This window comes from Perca fluviatilis, chromosome 2 (genome assembly GCF_010015445.1).
Source record: "Perca fluviatilis chromosome 2, GENO_Pfluv_1.0, whole genome shotgun sequence".
In the NCBI taxonomy this organism is placed as follows: Eukaryota; Metazoa; Chordata; class Actinopteri; order Perciformes; family Percidae; genus Perca; species Perca fluviatilis.
This window is the reverse complement of record NC_053113.1, coordinates 7,588,998-7,607,413: the sequence shown is the minus strand read 5'-3', so window position 1 is coordinate 7,607,413 and position 18,416 is coordinate 7,588,998. Positions and strand designations below refer to the sequence as shown.

At 40.2% G+C, this 18,416-nt stretch overlaps 1 protein-coding gene across 5 annotated transcripts in view; it reads right to left on the bottom strand.

Moving 5' to 3' along the window:
* Positions 1–3,687: 3,687 nt before the first annotated feature.
* The window catches only part of ano7 (anoctamin 7), a 30,003-nt gene continuing 15,274 nt past the window's right edge, over positions 3,688–18,416 (bottom strand). For 4 of the 5 annotated variants that reach the window (XM_039776845.1, XM_039776830.1, XM_039776838.1 and 1 more), the window contains 12 exons: positions 16,438–16,575; positions 14,933–15,028; positions 14,542–14,644; positions 14,332–14,443; positions 13,655–13,709; positions 13,147–13,244; positions 11,010–11,176; positions 9,284–9,489; positions 7,376–7,515; positions 7,113–7,203; positions 5,796–5,915; positions 3,688–5,217 (listed from right to left, as the gene is read on the bottom strand). In XM_039776845.1, coding sequence (XP_039632779.1) covers positions 5,062–5,217; positions 5,796–5,915; positions 7,113–7,203; positions 7,376–7,515; positions 9,284–9,489; positions 11,010–11,176; positions 13,147–13,244; positions 13,655–13,709; positions 14,332–14,443; positions 14,542–14,644; positions 14,933–15,028; positions 16,438–16,575 — 1,482 coding nt within the window. In that variant the 3' untranslated portion in view covers positions 3,688–5,061. Of the gene's footprint in view, positions 5,218–5,795; positions 5,916–7,112; positions 7,204–7,375; positions 7,516–9,283; positions 9,490–11,009; positions 11,177–13,146; positions 13,245–13,654; positions 13,710–14,331; positions 14,444–14,541; positions 14,645–14,932; positions 15,029–16,437; positions 16,576–18,416 lie in introns of those variants that run through there. The other variant, XM_039776858.1, reaches the window with a different exon arrangement.

Genomic DNA, 18,416 nt, shown 5'->3' with positions numbered 1-18,416 from the left:
AACTACCAAAAGCATTTCCAGGTAGTATCTGCACCTTCGGATGATTTGTTTAATCTAATATTACCATTTAATAAAATAGAAACAGCCAGTTTTGCATTTTGCGGTACTGATTCTTGGAAATTACACAGAAACTACCAGAAGCATTTCCAGGTAATCTCTACACCTCTGTTATTCTAATATTACCATGTAATACAATAGAAACAGGCAGTTTTGCATTTTGTGGCACTGATTCATGTTTGGTACACAGAAACTAGCAGATGTATTTCCAGGTAAGACGTCACAAGATTAAACATATAATTTGTAAAGTATTACCTTGAAACAAAAGAGAAATGTTTGGAACATAAAGGGTGGATGTATTTCAGCATTATAATATGGTAATTACCAATTTTAAATTCAAGAAGTTTTATTTAATTTGGAAGGTATTACACTGATAGTAGCATATAATACTGTGAAAACATCAACATATATTACCCCATTATTACCATGTCATTACAATATTAATTTAACTATATTACCATTACACAGATATACATATGGTTATTATTGAACCCTTTCCTACTTATTACATTGGTAATTGCATGTTATTACATCTGGTACCTTCTTATCACCTTATTACCCTAGTGTTACATCTTATTACTGTGATGTATTACCCAGTTATTACTTTGGTAATTACATGTTATTACCTATATATTACCTCTTTATTATCACATTGTTACCCCAATATTACTTACCGAGCCATAATATGCAGTTTCCCTACACTATTTGCATCATGCATGCGTTGAAACACTTGATGGCCAGGCGGCACAACTGGCAGCATTTATTTGTATGCTACATTTTATTTTATCCATTATGCAGTCTGTTTCATAAATGTATTAAAATTAAGTACTTATTGTCACTGATCCACAACCGCACATCGACGTCCGTGTAATACGGCGACATTGTTATTTTTTGTGACATGTAATTTGGGGATGTTGTGATGTTTTTAAATGTAGCTTACGCTATGCATTACGAGGTGTTTATGTGGTTGCCCATCCAAAATAATAAAGGAGTTTTTACTTGTTACATGAACATACATAATTTTGCTTCCATGTGGAATGAAGTCTGAGTCTTCCTGTCAGTGCAGACCTGAAGTTTCCTGTGAAATGAATGAAATTCCCGCAGTGCAAAGGTGCGCAAATGTGGAACAGATCGTGCAGTGTCGTGAATCGTTTTCATCTGTGCATGCACGACCATATTGCGCATGTCGGATCGTGCAGGCAGCACAGCTCGCGTACCCACAGACGCCAAAAGGATCGCTGCAGCGCGCCTGATCGCAGCCAGACAGATTTGACTATTTGCGGCGCTTCTGCGTGCAGTGGGTTTCTGCTGTTAGAGACTTTATCATGAGTCCTCACATTTACAGCAGTGAACACACCACCACCTCCAGCAGGAACGGTCACAAATGTCAAATGAAGTAAACAAACTCACCCTGATCATCGAAGGCCTGCGTGAGCTTGTGACCCATCACCACTCCGATCCCACCAAAGTTCAACGCCCTGAAACAACAAACATAATCACTTCTGTAAGTATTTACTGTTAAACAGGTGTTAAAGGTCAGACCGACAGACAGAAAGGTAGATGGAGAGGTAAACAGACTTGGGGTGGTCGTGGGCGTAGAAAGGGGCCTGCAGGATCCTGGCAGGGAAGACGATGCTGTTCTTCGTGGGCATGTAGTACGCATTAACTGTAGGAGGAGTCATACTCCACCTGAGAGGGAACAAGGAGAGGAGTTAATGTAGGCTCCTACAGGTCACCCAAAGAGCCCACAGAGTTGTATTCACAAGTATCTTCAGAAGAAAACCTGCTCAAGCTTTCAGCCTGAAGTTTTGTGACTATGACTCCTGACAAAACGTGTGTGTGTATGGGTGGTGATTGCACAGTGGATATGACACATGCCTTTGGTGTGGGAGATCTGGGTTAAATTCCCACTGTGATCCATTAACTAATGTGTCCCTAAGCAAGACACCTAGTTGCTCCAGAGGCGTGCAACCTCTGACATATATAGCAACTGTAAGCTGTTTTGGATAAAACTTTCCGCTAAATGACATGTAATGTAGTGTGTAGAAATCTTAACATGTAAAGTAACTAGTAACTAAAGCTGTAACAGATGAATGTAGTGGAGTAACTAAAGTAACTAGTAACTAAAGCTGTAACAGATGAATGTAGTGGAGTAAAAAGTACAATATTTCTCTCTGAAATGTAGCGCAGTAGAAGTAGAAAGTGGCATGAAAGAAAAGACTCAAGTAAAGTAAAAGTACCTCAACATTTGTACTGAAGTACACTACTGGAGTAAATGTACTTAGTTACATTCCACGGCTGAGTAAAAGAACTATTACTTTGATGAACTTTTAATTAAGTACAAGTGAAATCGCTGGTATAAAAATCTACTCAAGTAAAAGTGCGGGGAGATACTTATTTATACTTTTTCAATTAAGTTTGTTGACGGATACTTTGCCATAGCAAAATGTTGTAGCCTTTTTGATTTACTTTGAGCAAAGTACAAAACTTCAAACAAAACATCAAAAAGCATTAAACCATCAAAAAAGCACCATTAACACAAAAGATTTTAGTTTCAAAAGTAAAAGTACAAACAGATCAAATTAAACAAGAACAATTTAAATTCCACTAAACGGTTTTTAAATTGTTACTTAAAGGTGCAGTAGGTAAGACTTATAAAACTAACTTTCTGTCATATCTGCTGAAACAGACCCTGTGTTCCAGTAGAACTACATGAAGCAGGTCATTTAAAATAAATCCAGCTCCTCTGGCACCACAGCCTTTAGTGAGATTTGTAAAAATCCACTGCTCCCTGTTCAGATGCACCAATCAGGGCCAGGGGGGGTGTCTAACTGCGTGTCATTCACTGCTCATGCACACGTATTCATTCTCCCTTGTGGGGGGAGGGGCTTAGTAGACCGTTTTGGGTTTTAGCAGAAAGGGGGGAGGGAATGAGAAGTTATCAATGTTAACATTTTTGGCTAATTCCTGGATCTTCACAACAACTACCTACAGCATCTTTAATGGTTGAAATAGTTAACGGTTGAAATAGTTAACAGTTGACATAGTTATCTTAAAGTAACGTTAATGGATACATGTGTGACTGGGAGGGGGGGTAGTTATAGTCTGATTGAACATTAAAAACTGTTCATGGTGATTGAGTCGTCCTGCAGTCAGCTCCCGACAGCTGGTCATTGGCTGCAACAGTATGTAGGCCTACGTAGGCTGCTAGGAGTGAATTTAGATAACACACATTGCTATTTTTCATCCATTCATTATTGAAATGGAGGCTCAGGTTGGTGTCCCGGGACCCGATGAACACGTAGCTAAAAAACAATAACATCTCTGCAGGTACCAGGACTGGGTAGGGAAAAAAATGCAGTCACTGTGTTTGTTTTATATGTTTCATTATGACAATTGAGTTCATGATGTTGATGATTTTTTTTGTATTTTCAGGTTTACATGACAGACAGTTGAATTCCTGAATAAAAATAATAAATCATTTTGGAGTTTTGAAATTCAATTTCCCATTTCCCATCCCGTCCCGAATTTTACCCATTCTCATCTGGTCACCCTACTCCTAATCAATGAGCGTTGGGTATCCAAAGAGCTGAAGTCTTAATGATGAAGTAACAAACACAAACATCTGACTCCTGTAAAAAGTTTATTAACATCCTTTATTCAGCCTTTATATTAACTTATCAACCAGATATTTGTTTTGATTTCTGTTATATTACCTGTTATATTACCTACAACAAAAAAATATAAAAATGTTAAGGTTATTTTTGTTGAATCTCTCTTCTGTGTGATTTGTCACGGGAGGGATTTTCAATGCACAGCATAGGTAACAATGGAGAGACAAGTTTGTAAACGAATGTCCTGTCTGAGAGTTTTTATCCAGCAAAAACATTGTTGCCTCGCCATAAAAAAAGAAAATATAACATGAATAGAAAGCTAAGCTGCCACGACAAGAGGTTCCCATCATACTGGGTTCAGGTTGGACAAGAATCAGTTTGATGCCCTCCTGTTATCTCACTTGTTGCGCTTTGAAAGCTCAGAGTTATCAGAGATCAAAGTTTAAATCATTTAAACTCTGAGTGCAGTGCTTAGCTTCAAGACAGGCGACACCAAGGGTAGCATTTCCTCCGAGTTCTCTCCACTGCTCTACAAATAGAAAAAACGTGAAATCTGATTTCTAGAAGGAATAACATAGTAGTAATAGTAGTAGTATAGAACAGTTAAAAGTGTTTTAAAAACCAAAAAGGTCAGAAGTATTTTACAGGTCTAACAGAAGTCTTTTAGAGCTCTAATAGAAGTCTTTTAGACAAGAGGTGTTGTATATCTTGTAAATCTCTTGCATAGCATGTCGAGGTATGACACAAACTTAGTAGATCCTGTAGAGATTGAGGTCTTGTGGACTTTGTGCTCTTGTAGGATGTGTAGAGCTTCAACGGAACCAGCAGGTGTGGTATATCCTCTAGATATCTAGCAGAAGCCTTGTAGTTCCTGTAGGTCTTGCAAAGTTCTTGTAGGACCTGTAAAGGATCTGACACACCAACCCGATGGCTCCTCTGACTGACGACCGCACGGAACACACCGAACACACCGAACACACCGAACACACCGAACAGACTCAAGTCACCGACCTCGCCAGACTGTCCAATGGCCGATAATTGGTTTGGTGTGTCAGCGCATTAAAGCTGAGTTCAGACCTTAAGATTCGCAATGAGGCAAGAAAAGATTCAGCATTCTGAACTGGCCTGAAAGAAAAAGCCTAAAAAGTCTGAAGCTATAACAGAAGTACAGAGATTTGTCTCTATGCAGATGATACACAGTTTTGTCCTATTGGTGTAAACTGACAGCTTTCAGAAACCTGCAAGTAGCTGCAATTTTCAAGTTGTTTTGACGCAAATCTTTGGACTGAACTGGACATTTGGGGTCAGTCTTGGAGATGTGGACGGTGAGGTAGAGCGAGGACATCCGGCAGCACAGAGTCATAATATATTATATAAATAGAGTAATATTTCAGCAGCTGTGTGGTGTGTCCGGCTCCTCTGGTATCTCTGTAAGGTTTGGTGGCGGGGAGTCGGTGTGTGGCGGTCGCGAGGCGCCGGATCCACGCTGTCGCAGTTCTCTGGCCAGGACATCCTTCTCACCATCAATCATGAATTTCCCCAAAGACTGTAACACAGGAACAAATCAAACTATAACTGAGAAACACGTAGTTTAATCAAACTACACTGTAAATCTGTGATGTAAATTTACAGCAACAATCTCACAGTATCTTACGTATACAGAATCCTACTGTAAATGGCAATGCATTCTGGGAGAAAATAATATTACAGCACTATCTGCGAATGTTAGAGATTACATGTATTTACTGTTAATACCAATGTATCCTGGAAAAATAAAGTATAAGGTAAGAAGTACACTGCAGCCAGTATATTACTGTAAATTAAAATAATATAGTAAGAAACTGTCTATTTACAGTAAAATGCCTAAAAACAGTATGCATACTGTAAATAAACAGTAGTTTACTGGGGAAGCTGCTGTCAGTATATTACTGTAAATTTACAGTTTACAGTGTAGAAATACATTAAACAGCTTTTACAGTTTCTAACATAAATAAAATAGATTATGGATAATTTCATTGTAGATGACTTTACAAGATGACTTCTTCTTCAAAAAGCCCAATATTCAGCTGAATTAGAAGCCGAATCATGGATTCAGTGCATCCCTGCATTAAACACTCTCTTTACCTGGTTCTCAGCCAGCGCCTCTTTGGCCATGTAGTGTTCCCTCTTTATCTTCACTTCCACGTCCTCGGGGACGTCAGGAACCATCAGGTCAATCAGACGACCAATAAAGAAGACCACATGCTGAGGAAGAGAGGGAAGAAGTAAGTAAGTAAGTAAGTAAGTAAAATTTATTTATACAGCGCTTTTCACAGACAAGGTCACAAAGTGCTTTACAATGTGCATAAACAATAAAACATGGTAAAAATAGTCAATAGAATAAGATACAAGTACAACAGAATCAATTTTCAAATAAATAAAAGACATAGGCTACCCGAAAGCTAGCCTGAACAAGTGAGTCTTCACTTGTCCCTTAAAACAATCCACATTCTCCGCAAACCTAATGCTAGTTGGTAAAGCATTCCAGAGTCTGGGCGCCATAGCCTTAAAAGCTCTGTCCCCACATGTTTTCAGACGAGTGCGTGGCATGACAAGCAGATTTTGATTAACAGACCTGAGAGACCGGGATGGAGTGTGTAAATGAATTAAGTTAGCAAGATAGACAGGGGCCTGACCATGTAGAGCCCTGTAGGTTATGGTCAGAATCTTGAATTGGATCCTGTAAGCTACAGGAAGCCAGTGAAGGGAGCAGAGCAAAGGGGTGATATGGGTACACCTGTTTGATCTTGTAAAGCCTGCAGCAGCACTCTGAATGGACTGCGGGGGGTGAAGGACAGATTTATTGACTGAGGAGAAAAGTGAATTGCAATAGTCAATACGGGAGGAAATGAAAGCATGGATGAGCATCTCCAGTTCTAACTGAGAGACCACAGCCCTTAATTTGCTATTATGCGGAAAATGGAAAAAACAGGATTTGGTCACTGATTTGATATGAGTGTCAAAAGATAGGGATTTGTCAAATATCACCCCAAGGTTCCTTAGACTGGGCCGGACCGCTGATGACAGAGACCCAATATTCTGCCTGATCAGAGGAATAGCACTGTCTGGTGCTATGATTAAAACCTCAGTCTTGTCTGGGTTCAGCTGCAAAAAGCTTTCAGCCATCCAGTTGTTTATGGCCTCAATGCAATCTAGAAGCCTAGTAAGCTTTGATGTCTCATTTTGCCTAAAAGTAAAATGGAGTTGTATGTCATCCGCATAAAAATGATAAGAAATGTTAAAATTGCGAATAATCTGGCCTAGAGGCAACATATATAAAATGAATAATATTGAAGAAGACCACATTGCATCGTTTCGTCAGCTCTTAGCATGTTTTAGCATGTATTAGCATGTTAGCATGTGTTAGCAGGTTAGCATGTGTTATGTGGGAGAGACACTGACCTCGAACACGATGACAAAAGCGAGTCGTATTGCGAGGAGGTGAAAGTACTCAGGGAGGTATTTTCCATCCTGATCCCTGAACCCCCGATACCTGAATCAACAGAAACAATTATATTCTGGATGAATGGTGTGTGTTGTGTGTGTGTGTGTGTGTGTGTTTGTGTGTGCCTGTGTGTGTGTGTGCCTGTGTGTGTGTGTGTGTCTGTATGTGTGTGTCTGTGTGTGTGTGTGTGTGTCTGTGTGTGTGTGTGTTTGTGTGTTACCTGCAGGGTGTGTGTTGCTGGCTGTTGTTGCGCGGCGACGTTGCCAGGGTGAAGTTGATGAAGCCGCTGAGCGTGCTGTCTCTTGTGTAGCCGTAGTACAGGCGAGGCAGGAAGGATGATGTGAACGCTATGAGGAATGCCTGGAAATGGAAACGTTCAACACAAACACACACACACACACACACACAAACGGGTCAAAATTGCAAAGAAAGAGTCAAAAATCAAAAACAGCGGCAAAAGGATTTGCTAAGTTACTGTAGAAATATTTTATTAACAAAATATGTGTATGTGGCCGTTGCAAAAGAGCTGCTAGTCATTAAGGAAGTGGTTTAAAAGTACTCTGGGTGACCTCTGATGCACAGAAAGTTAAGTCATAAAATAGTTTAGGCTTTTATGGCATAGAGGTGCATTGTTTGAAGGTTGCAAGAACAGAAGAAGTTGCACCACACAGAGGTCCCGACCTCAGTGTGTGTGTAAGATACCAATTTCCAGAAACAAGAAGACACCCCCCTGTGAGGATAGGATAAAAGCTTGAGGGTGAGAACAGATCAGGGCTCATAATTCGGAGGACATCTTGGTGGACCAGCTCTGACTTGATGTCTGTTGCTATAGAAACTTAGTCTCTGTTTGTGATTCCACAATTGTGTTTAACTTTTATGCTGGACTCGGTAAACTTTGCTTAACTGAACTTGTTCTGCCCCCACTTTGTGTCGCATTAGAGACATCTAGTGTAAAGTTGTATTGCATTTGTGTTCTCTTATTTCAGACCCTCCTCTTTTGCCGTTGGTTTCCTGTTGCTTCTGACTCTGGTCTACTGAGAGGGCATGCTGCAGTTACTCTTCTCTCTTTGACTTTGGTATTTTGAAGGTCTAAGTCTGTAAATATTTCTGTATGAAGTATATCTACTTTGATATAGTCTTTGTGTATTTTCCGTTTTAGCATAACATGCATGTTGTATTAATAGATGCTAATCACGATAAGCATTTCTCCATAGACATCCATGTTAAAGTTAGCTTAAATGCTTATTAGTCCTGCAAGTTTCATGATAATGGTAAATTTTTCTCATGGGATAGCTATATGTTAGATTTGAGTTCCATATTCATGTATGTGTATATATTGTAATGCTGTATTATTATGTTTTCACAGTTTTACAAAATTGGAAAGATCCTTACTAAAGGCCTCTCTCTACTTCAGTTTCTTGAGTCTTTATTACATGGATCTCATGTTATCTATCTGCTAACCAGTTAAAGCAAGAACGGCACAGAAATCATTCTTAAAAAAGGAAGATGTGTTCGGAGTTTTGCCGACCGGATACGGCAAAAGTTTATGTCAGCATCAACTAGCTCCGCTACCTTCTTTGTTGCTCTGCCTGGTTGTAGCACTATCCTATTACGTGCAGAGGGAATTTGAAAGACAACCGTTTATCCCACCCCTTTGATTGAGCCCTGTTAATGGTGAGTTCCCAGACCAAACATCTGGATGTGGATCTGGCTTGTCAGGCTAGTTTTTTTTTACTTTTAGAAAAATTTCGATACACCACTTTCTGTAGACGCAAACTAACAGTTAAATGTTGCATACTGGACCAATTTCAAATATTATTGATCCTGTCATTTTTTTCCTGTTCAATATCTCAAATTATATGTTGTATTCAGATTGATCTTTTGTGTGTCTCTGTGTGTGTGTGTGTGTGTGTGTGTGTGTGTGTGTGCGTGTGTGTGTGTCTGTGTCTGTGTCTGTGTGTGTATCTGTGTATGTCTGTGTGTTTTTTCGTGTGTGTGTGTGTGTGTGTGTGTGTGTGTGTGTGTGTGTGTGTGTGTGTGTGTAATTTGGGATGACTGTTGTCACTGCAGCAAAACCAATTGCCCCTCTTGGGACAAATAAAGTTCTGCTTGACTTGACTTGACTTACATTGGCAAGCACGGCCAGGTGCGTTATCAGCTGCATGATGGGAAACCAGATGCCGATGTCCTGCGCTCGCTCGGCCACCGGGCGGCGATACTCTGTCACAAACTTCTGAGCGTCCAGACGGATCTCCACCCAGTTATTAACCAGAGCGAAGAGTGGAGCGAGAGGACACGCCGCCACGAAAATGGTGATGAAACCAAACTGGATCACTGGCGAGGAAGACCAACCAGACTCCATGTAAATAATCAGGACATTTAGCGTGTATAGAGCCAGCATATTTACACACACACACACACACACACACACACACACACACACACACACACACACACACACACACACACACACACACCAAGGTCGGGGTCTCTGTGTGTCTCGGGATCCTCTTCTGTTCTCGCAACATTCAAACAATGCACCTCTATACCATAAAAGCCTAATCTATTTTTGACTTAAAGGTCAAAGAGTTTTTTTTAACAATAATAATATGAGTTTCCCCAGCCTGCCAGTGGCTAGAAATGGTGATAGGTGTAAACCGAGCCCTGGGTATCCTGCTCTGCCTTTGAGAAAATGAAAGCTCAGATAGGCCGATCTGGAATCTTCCCTTTATGTCGTCATAAGGGGAAAGGTTACCTCCCCTTTCTCTGCTTTACCCATGGCAAGCTGGTCATGGTCACACCCCCACCCTCCACGCTCACCCTCCACCTTGCCACGCCTCTCTCCTCCTCAATAGCATTTAAAGCTACAGACACAGAAATGGCACATCCTAAAGAAAAGATCATTGTGGGACTGGCTCTAGTGGCTGTAATTCTGCACTAGGGCTGAATTTTGGGAAAGATACTTCAGATACAGTATTAGGGGACCACTAAGGCCTATATAAAAGAGACTTCAGATACAGTATTAGGGGACCACTAAGGTCTTTATAAAAGAGACTTCAGATACAGCATTAGGGGACCACTAAGGTCTATCAGTATTAGGGGACCACTAAGGTCTAAAAAAAAGAGACTTTAGATACAGTATTAGGGGACCACTAAGGTCTATATAAAAGAGACTTCAGATACAGTATTAGGGGACCACTAAGGCCTATATAAAAGAGACTTCAGATACAGTATTAGGGGACCACTAAGGCCTATATAAAAGAGACTTCAGATACAGTATTGGGGGACCACTAAGGTCTATATAAAAGAGACTTCAGATACAGTATTAGGGAGACCACTAAGGTCTATATAAAAGAGACTTTAGATACAGTATTAGGGGACCACTAAGGTCTATATAAAAGATACTTCAGATACAGTATTAGGGGACCACTAAGGCCTATATAAAAGAGACTTCAGATACAGTATTAGGGGACCACTAAGGCCTATATAAAATAGACTTGAGATACAGTATTAGGGGACCACTAAGGTCTATATAAAAGAGACTTCAGATACAGTATTAGGGGACCACTAAGGCCTATATAAAAGAGACTTCAGATACAGTATTAGGGGACCACTAAGGTCTATATAAAAGAGACTTCAGATACAGCATCAGGGGACCACTAACGTCTATATAAAAGAGACTTCAGATAAAGTATTAGGGGCCCACTAAGGTCTATATAAAAGAGACTTCAGATACAGCATCAGGGGACCACTAAGGTCTATATAAAAGAGACATAATATACAGTATTAGGGGACACGACAGGACATCACACAGTCGCCGCTTTTGTCAATATTTTGGGCATTTTTTTGCTCACCCATCTCCAGGTATTCACTGAAGAGTCCCTCACAGAGCAGCAGCTGGTAGTCTTCCTCCCAGGGAGAAACATTCTCCTCTTCCTCCCTCTCTTCCTCCTCTTCCTCCTCCTTCACCTCCTTCAGCCGAGGACGCATCTTCCTCTTCTGCCACCATGACATCAACTTCCTGCCAAATAAGTTCTTTCAGTTTGAAAAGAGTCGAGCAAGAGTTTTATTGATCAGGACTTCAGTAAAATGGTCTTTATCGGTGTGTGTGTGTGTGTGTGTGTGTGTGTGTGTCTGTCAGGCTTGTGCAAAATTCTGAATTTCAGAATTGGCCTCCATTCAATTCATGAATTGGAATTTGAATTGAGTTGACTCCGCCCCACAGGAAGTTGAATTTGAATTTGAATGACAGGAAGTGGAATTAAATTAATTGCAATTCGAAGAAATTCCACACAGTCAGAAAGAAAGAAAGAATGTGTTGAATCTCACATACTGTACATTCACTGTTAGGAAGGTTACTTTAGAAACTGCTTACTGTTATAAGTTACCCATTATAAATGTGGTTTGGATTACTTTATCAATGCAAAGCAATTAACTTTTAATTTGATTAGTAACTAATTGAATTACACATTTTACCTCAGTAATACAACTAAATACAATTACATTAATTTTGTAATTTAATAACATAATTTCATTACACATAACTAGTCACTCCTCAACCCTGCATACATTTTGTTCCAAAGTATAGATCACTAGATCAAGAAAACAAATATTTCTATTAATTCCACAATTGAAAAGAATTGTTTTCTTGATTTACAATAAGTAATAAGTAAAGTGTGCTTGCATGCTTTTAAACACATATCCAGTGTTGGGGGTTACTCCTTACAAAGTAATGCCATAATATAATTACATTTGGCTGTAACTGACTATTGTAACCCATTCATGTTACTGCTACTGTTGTGTTGTGAGTTGAAGGTGTGTTTAAGCCCTTTATGAGCTATATGCCAGGCTCTTGCTGTGTTGTGCTACAGTAATGTAATGAGTAGAGTAATGAGTTACTATCCATAGAGAATAACAATGGGGTTAGGGTTAGGGTAAAAGTGAATAATATGTATTACACATTCTTGAGTAGTGACCCCAACACTGCTAATATCAAATATCAGTAGCATAATACCATCAACAAATGGTTTTCAAAATAAAATACTGTCTGTCTGTTAACTTACTTGTAGATGCCTTTTGAAATTTGAAGTAGCCTTGATGGAGCCACAGACTGGAGCACTACAGTGCTTGCATATGGCTCTGTGGTTTCCAGGTGTTCGTGTTGGAATTGGTTCTTCAAAATGAACTAGTACAGATGACCTTTTAGGCCTGCTATTATTTTCCATGTCACTGTTATTACACGTGTCAAATCTATAAACATTTATAATCAGAAGTTGTAAGGGACTTCTGAAACTTAAAAAGTCCAGTGTTGAACATCAAATTGTGTAGAAAAGAAGCATTGAAACAAATGTCCACCCCGAATTGTTTGGCAACCATTTTAAATACTTGGTTAAATTAAAGCATTCTGGGAAATGGAGTCATGTTCCATCATGTTCCACAAAATTACAATTACAATAATTAAAACTGAATTATTTGTTCTGTGCCTAGAGCTTTTAACATTCACTGCTGGGGGAAAACATTTCCTGAACATGTAATCTGTACAAGTAGTTCAAACTAATATCAATTATAGAATATGTAATGCAATCATATCTGACATACTGTATATTGTAAGCTTAATTATTAAACACTTCACTTAAATTATGTATATGAATTTCTTTGAATTTTTATTGAATTGCAATTCTGCTTCAAATTTGAATTGTAATTCTAGATCCCGTTTTTGACATCAATGCAAATTCAATTCAAATTCAAGAATTGAATTTGAATTTAGGAGTCATTCTCAATTCAATTCTGAATTGTGCACAAGCATGGTGTCTGTGTGTGTATGTGTGCATGTGTTTGTGTGTGTGTATGTGCGTGCATGTGTTTGTGTGTGTATGTGTGCATGTGTTTGTGCGTACATGTGTGTGTGACTGTGTGTGCATGTGTTTGTGTGTGTGTGTGCCTGCATGTGTGTGTGCGGGCGTGCATGTGTTTCTGCGTGTGTGTATTTACGGCCATATGAACTCCTGGATGTTGTTGATCAGCTGTTTTCCGACCATGATGACCAGCAGCTCCTGAGCCAGTTCAATCAGACATCCACCGGCTCCACACTGCAAGAAAACAAGTGTCAATATAAAAAATAATTGAAAAGAAAAACATAAAGAAACCATCATAAACAAAAAGAGTTTCGAAAAGTGTAAAAAAACAACGTTACAGCGTTGAAAAAGAGCAAAGAGAAAACAACATCAAAACCTATAAAAAAACGTTAAAAAAGGGTCAAAATATGTAAATATATATAATTTGGTTGTTACGAAAAGGTATCTCATAAGATGTTATGATGTTTCATCTTAGATTATGTGTGGATAAAACAACAACACGGTGTGTGTGTGTGTGTGTGTGTGTGTGTGTGTGTGTGTGTGTGTGTGTGTGTGTGTGTGTGTGTGTGTGTGGATAAAAACTAAATATAAAACCCTGTGACATCAGATCTGTAAATAATCATCATTAAAACAGACAGACTCACATCTTCGTTACGGACTCCAAGCAGAGTGTTGTAGTTTCCAGGGTAACCAACGAACCTAAACAGACAGACAGACAGGCAGGCAGACAGACAGACAGGCAGGCAGGCAGACAGACAGAGAGAGAGAGGAAGGAAGGGAGAGACAGACAGACAGGGGGACAGACAGAGTGACAGATAGACAAAGAGAGACACAGAAAGGCAGACAGACAGACAGACAGACAGACAGACAGCCTCAATATATTTAACTATTCATATTTCCACTCTGCTTCATTTTACACTGCAGCTAAATTCAGGCAAATTTGAGATATTTGGAAACTTTGACATCTTCACTAAAACTTTAAATAAAGTTTTTTTGTGGGATTAAATAATGTTTTGCTGCAGACCTGACAATGCAAAGAGGGAATGTGTTTTCATCTTCAGCCTGCGGGAGGCACTCTGGCTCCAACTTTCATCTAGCTGCTGCATTTTACTTCTTCAATCCAACAACTCAGCATCCTGCCTTCATGTTTTCATTTGATTGGTTTTATTTTGAAAGTATAAACTGTGAATCTGACTCAGCCCAACAAGATGCACAAAATGTATACAAAGAAGAAAGAAAGCAGGGCTATGCATATGAACCTGCCAGCCTCGCTGTGATTGGCTGAACCTACGAGCCTTGCTGTGATTGAAGCCATCCTCACCTGCCTTTGAAGAAGGCGATGTAAACTGGAGACGAATAGAAGTTGACGAACTGGAAGATGAAAACTTTGAGGATGAACATGTCTTCATATTTAGTCTGAGTCCGATGCATTTCTGAGAGAAAACACACACACACAAAACACACACAAGCATGACGTTCAATCTAGACTAACACCGAGGATGAGGAGGATGAGGAAGAAAGTGTGACTCACCCCAGCGTGTGAGGATGTGGGCCAGAGACGTGTAAACTTTGGACAACATGAGGATGACCAACAGGTTCAACACAGATCCTGAAAGACTGGCTATCCTCGCGGCCTAAACACACAAACACAGGCACACAGACAGACAGATACACGCACACACACACACACACGCACAGACAGAGACACACAAAGTGTCAAAACGTCATAAAACCATAAAAGGCATAAAAGAAACATCAAAGACTCAAAGAGTCAGTGAAAAAATAGGTTGAAAGTAGCACGCAGTGTGAAGTCAACATGTTGTCCTGGAGTCCCTCAGGGAAGCGTCCTGGAGCCTCTGATCTCTCTATTAAACCTTATTCATATATAAAGAAGCAGTGTAGGTGTGTTGTGTTGTACTCACAGAGAACGATAAAAAGTTTTTAGACTTGGAGATGATGATGCTCAGGATAGTGCGATATAGAATGATGGCGATGAGGAACATCAGCACCACAGCAACCTGCACACAGGAAGTTCAACTTACTGCTACTACCATGGGCGTAGATTTCTGAGGGGGATACAGGGGATATGTCCCCACCCCCGCAATATTTAGAAGAGGCAGATTTTTACCCCTCAAAAAATATGCTGCCTTCAAGTACGCTCAGAAACATCCAAATCTATAAATGATTTTAAGAAAAATAGTAACTGTGACATATAAAGTCTACTTTGCAACATTGGGAGGGTTAAAGACTTTTAAACTTTGGAGCTTCTGGCTTTAACACGGTTAACAAGATGTACGCATGGTCGCCGCAAACCGTCTGGTCTTTCATTCTGATTGGGGTCAGAGCGGCATAAAGAATGGACTTCTCTCCTGTAGCGAATCAATGCAGCGGGGTCTATGCCACCATGTTGCATTGTTACAATATCTTGGAGGTGCGCGGCTCAGTGATCAGACCCTCCTAGGCCGCGTTTGCGTCATATCCCCGTCTGCACCTCGCTTTTAAGGGAAGCTCAACTTCCCAGCGAGCATGTACGGTGGAGCGAGCTAGAGAGTGACTGAAGAGAGGCAGCACCTAGGACAAAGCAGAGAATCAGAGAAATAAAACGTGTTTTCGCTGATTCATCACTAGGAATCAGGGATGCACCAAATCCTGGATTCAGCTTCAGATTTGACTGAATATTGGGCTTTTTGTGTGTTTGTGTTTTTGTAGGTGGACCGTTCAATGCAGTAGGCTGTAAGAAAGTGAAAATGGAACTCGTGAGCAGGAAAAGTGTTGTTTGGCAGTACTTTAAGTCAAAAGAAGGCCATTCAAGTCCAGCTACATGTTCAATTTGCAATTCTGATTTGTCTGGTGGTGGCAAGGACCCTAAACAATACACAACATGGCCGCTGTTACAACATTTGGTATGAAACATCCGAAAGAATACGAGTTGTGCATGAAGGAATCTCCAGACAGCAGCCAGAATGCAGCAACTTCAGGTACGGCAAAGGAAGGACAGTCACTGTTTACTTCATTCATGTGTTTACTGTGTTCATGGACACAGGATTCGGTTTTCGGATTCGGTTTTCGGATTCGGTTTTCGGATTCAGTTTTCGGTTTCGGATTCGGCAAAATAGGAACCAGTGGATTCGATATTTGGCCGAACCCCAAAAATCTGGATTCGGTGCATCCCTACTAGAAATGGAACTGTAGCAAGCGTCTCACTATCACTAACATTATCCACATTCATGTTCAGAAGAAAAAAATACATATTTCCAGCTACAAAAAACCTTGAAGTCAGAAGTTAGGACACAAGTATAAAGAGGCGTTGCTATGGAGATGATACACCGCAAGTTTCAGAATGCTGCAGACTGACAGGTGCAGTGTTTCAACCCGTATCGTCGCAAATCTTTGGTCCAAACTGGGCTTTAAAGGTCGGGAGACTCACCATAACAATGATGACCATGCAGCCGGTCAGAGTTCTGTTGAGACGTTTGTTTTCAGGAAAGTAGGGTTCCTCTGCTCCGGTAACCGGGTTCCTCATGGTCATCGGCGCCATGGCGGTAAACTCTGGACGCGGTCGCTCCTGTGGAGGTCAGAGGTACGACAATCATCAGAATCTCCCCAAAAAACGGGGACAATATTAAGAATTTCAGGAAAGAATTATCTGCTGTGTGAATGTCAGACGCAGCCTGAAGTACAGCGAACAAAAGAAAGATAATCACTGGTACACAAAATCAGTTTACATTTGCCTACACAGACAATACAAGATACCAGTTTCTGTCTATGAACTAGAAGACACCCCCCTGTGAGGAAAGGATAACATATTGAGGGAGAGAACAGATCAGGGCTCATAATTTGGAGGACAACTTGGTGGACCAACTCTGACTTGATGTCTGTCGCTAGGGAAACTTAGTCTCTGTTTGTGAATCCACAGCTGTGTTGTAACTCTTATGCTGGACTCAGTAAACTTTGCTTAACTGAACTCTTCGTCTCAGATTGATCCTTGTGTTCTGATAAACTTAAGCTAAACCATCTGTGCGTCAGAGTTTCCTTTGTTTGGGGAACCACCGTCTCTATGACAGCACACAACTCTGCAATAAGCATACACCAAAACACACTTGGTCTCTTATGGAAACCTTTTACATTCTTATTATATTTATCTGTAACTAGTAAGAACATTATTCTACAATGCATACATACACAAACAAACATATTAAACAAAATATCTGTTTAAGTAGTTTAAGCATTGTAGGGAATGAATTCCCACGCCTTCTTTGATCAGACTTAATCCTTGTGTTGTCTTCAGGTCAAAATTGAAAATGAACCTTTTTTGTGCTCCCCATATTTCTGATATTAAAAACTTTAAAAACGGGTCAAATTGGACCCAAGGACAACACAAGGGTTAAAAAAAAGGAAGCTTTTTCCAACATTTGTCACTATTTTCAATGTACTTTTGTCATAGTTCTGATATAGAAAGTTTTTGTAAATTTGACCTGGAGGACAACAGGAGGGTTAAGCGGTAAATATAAGATAATTAGGCCTCAAACTAAGTATATTGAGTAATAATAACATGTGTAACAGGAACAGAATGTACCGCTTATAGCAGTCCCTGTGCTGGAGAAAAAGAGGGTGCCCAATAAATAAAGTATAAGAGATGAGGGGAAGAAAAGGTCGGGGCTCACAAGGTCTGACAGTCTAGAGCAGTGAACGTCAACTGGCGGCCCGCGGGCCACATCTGGCATGCCAAAGCTTTTAGTCTGGCCCGCAGAATAATCATGAATTAACAAAATGTAAAGAGGAAAAAATGCATTCTGTTATTTATCATTTCAAGCATTAAGAGCAAAAACCCAGCCCCCTGTATTTGCATCTCTATTCACATGCCGGGATTCTGTACAGTGATGCCTGAGCTCCACACACACCGCTGAGCCGAGATGTGTGTGCGTTAAAACACGCAGCACCTGACGATACAGAGATGATTAGCCTACCAACGGCTGCTGGGGCAGATGAACTCACACTAGTCTCTTTTCTGTAAATAGGCTACAATTTAAACCTTCGTGAGTAAAACGTCACTACTTATCAATGCACTCACCTGTGTAGACCGGCATAAACATGTAGAAAGTGATATATCAATCTGCTCTGTCTGCTCAGTCCACTCTTGTCCACCGCGCTGTTTTACACAAACACAGCTCTACTCTACAAATAGAGAATTTTTACAAACAAGCTAAAACAAAAGCTGTCGGTTTGTAGTCTAACTATTTATCTTAGTTTGCCGGGAATCTGGAAATTTTGACAAATTCTTGTAAACCTCACTGCTGGCTGAACAAACCAAACTCTCCGCTAGAGCGGTAAATCTATGGAGGTATTTTAAGTGGCTACTTAATATGCATGTGAATGACGCGATCATTATGTTCGAGTTCTTCATTC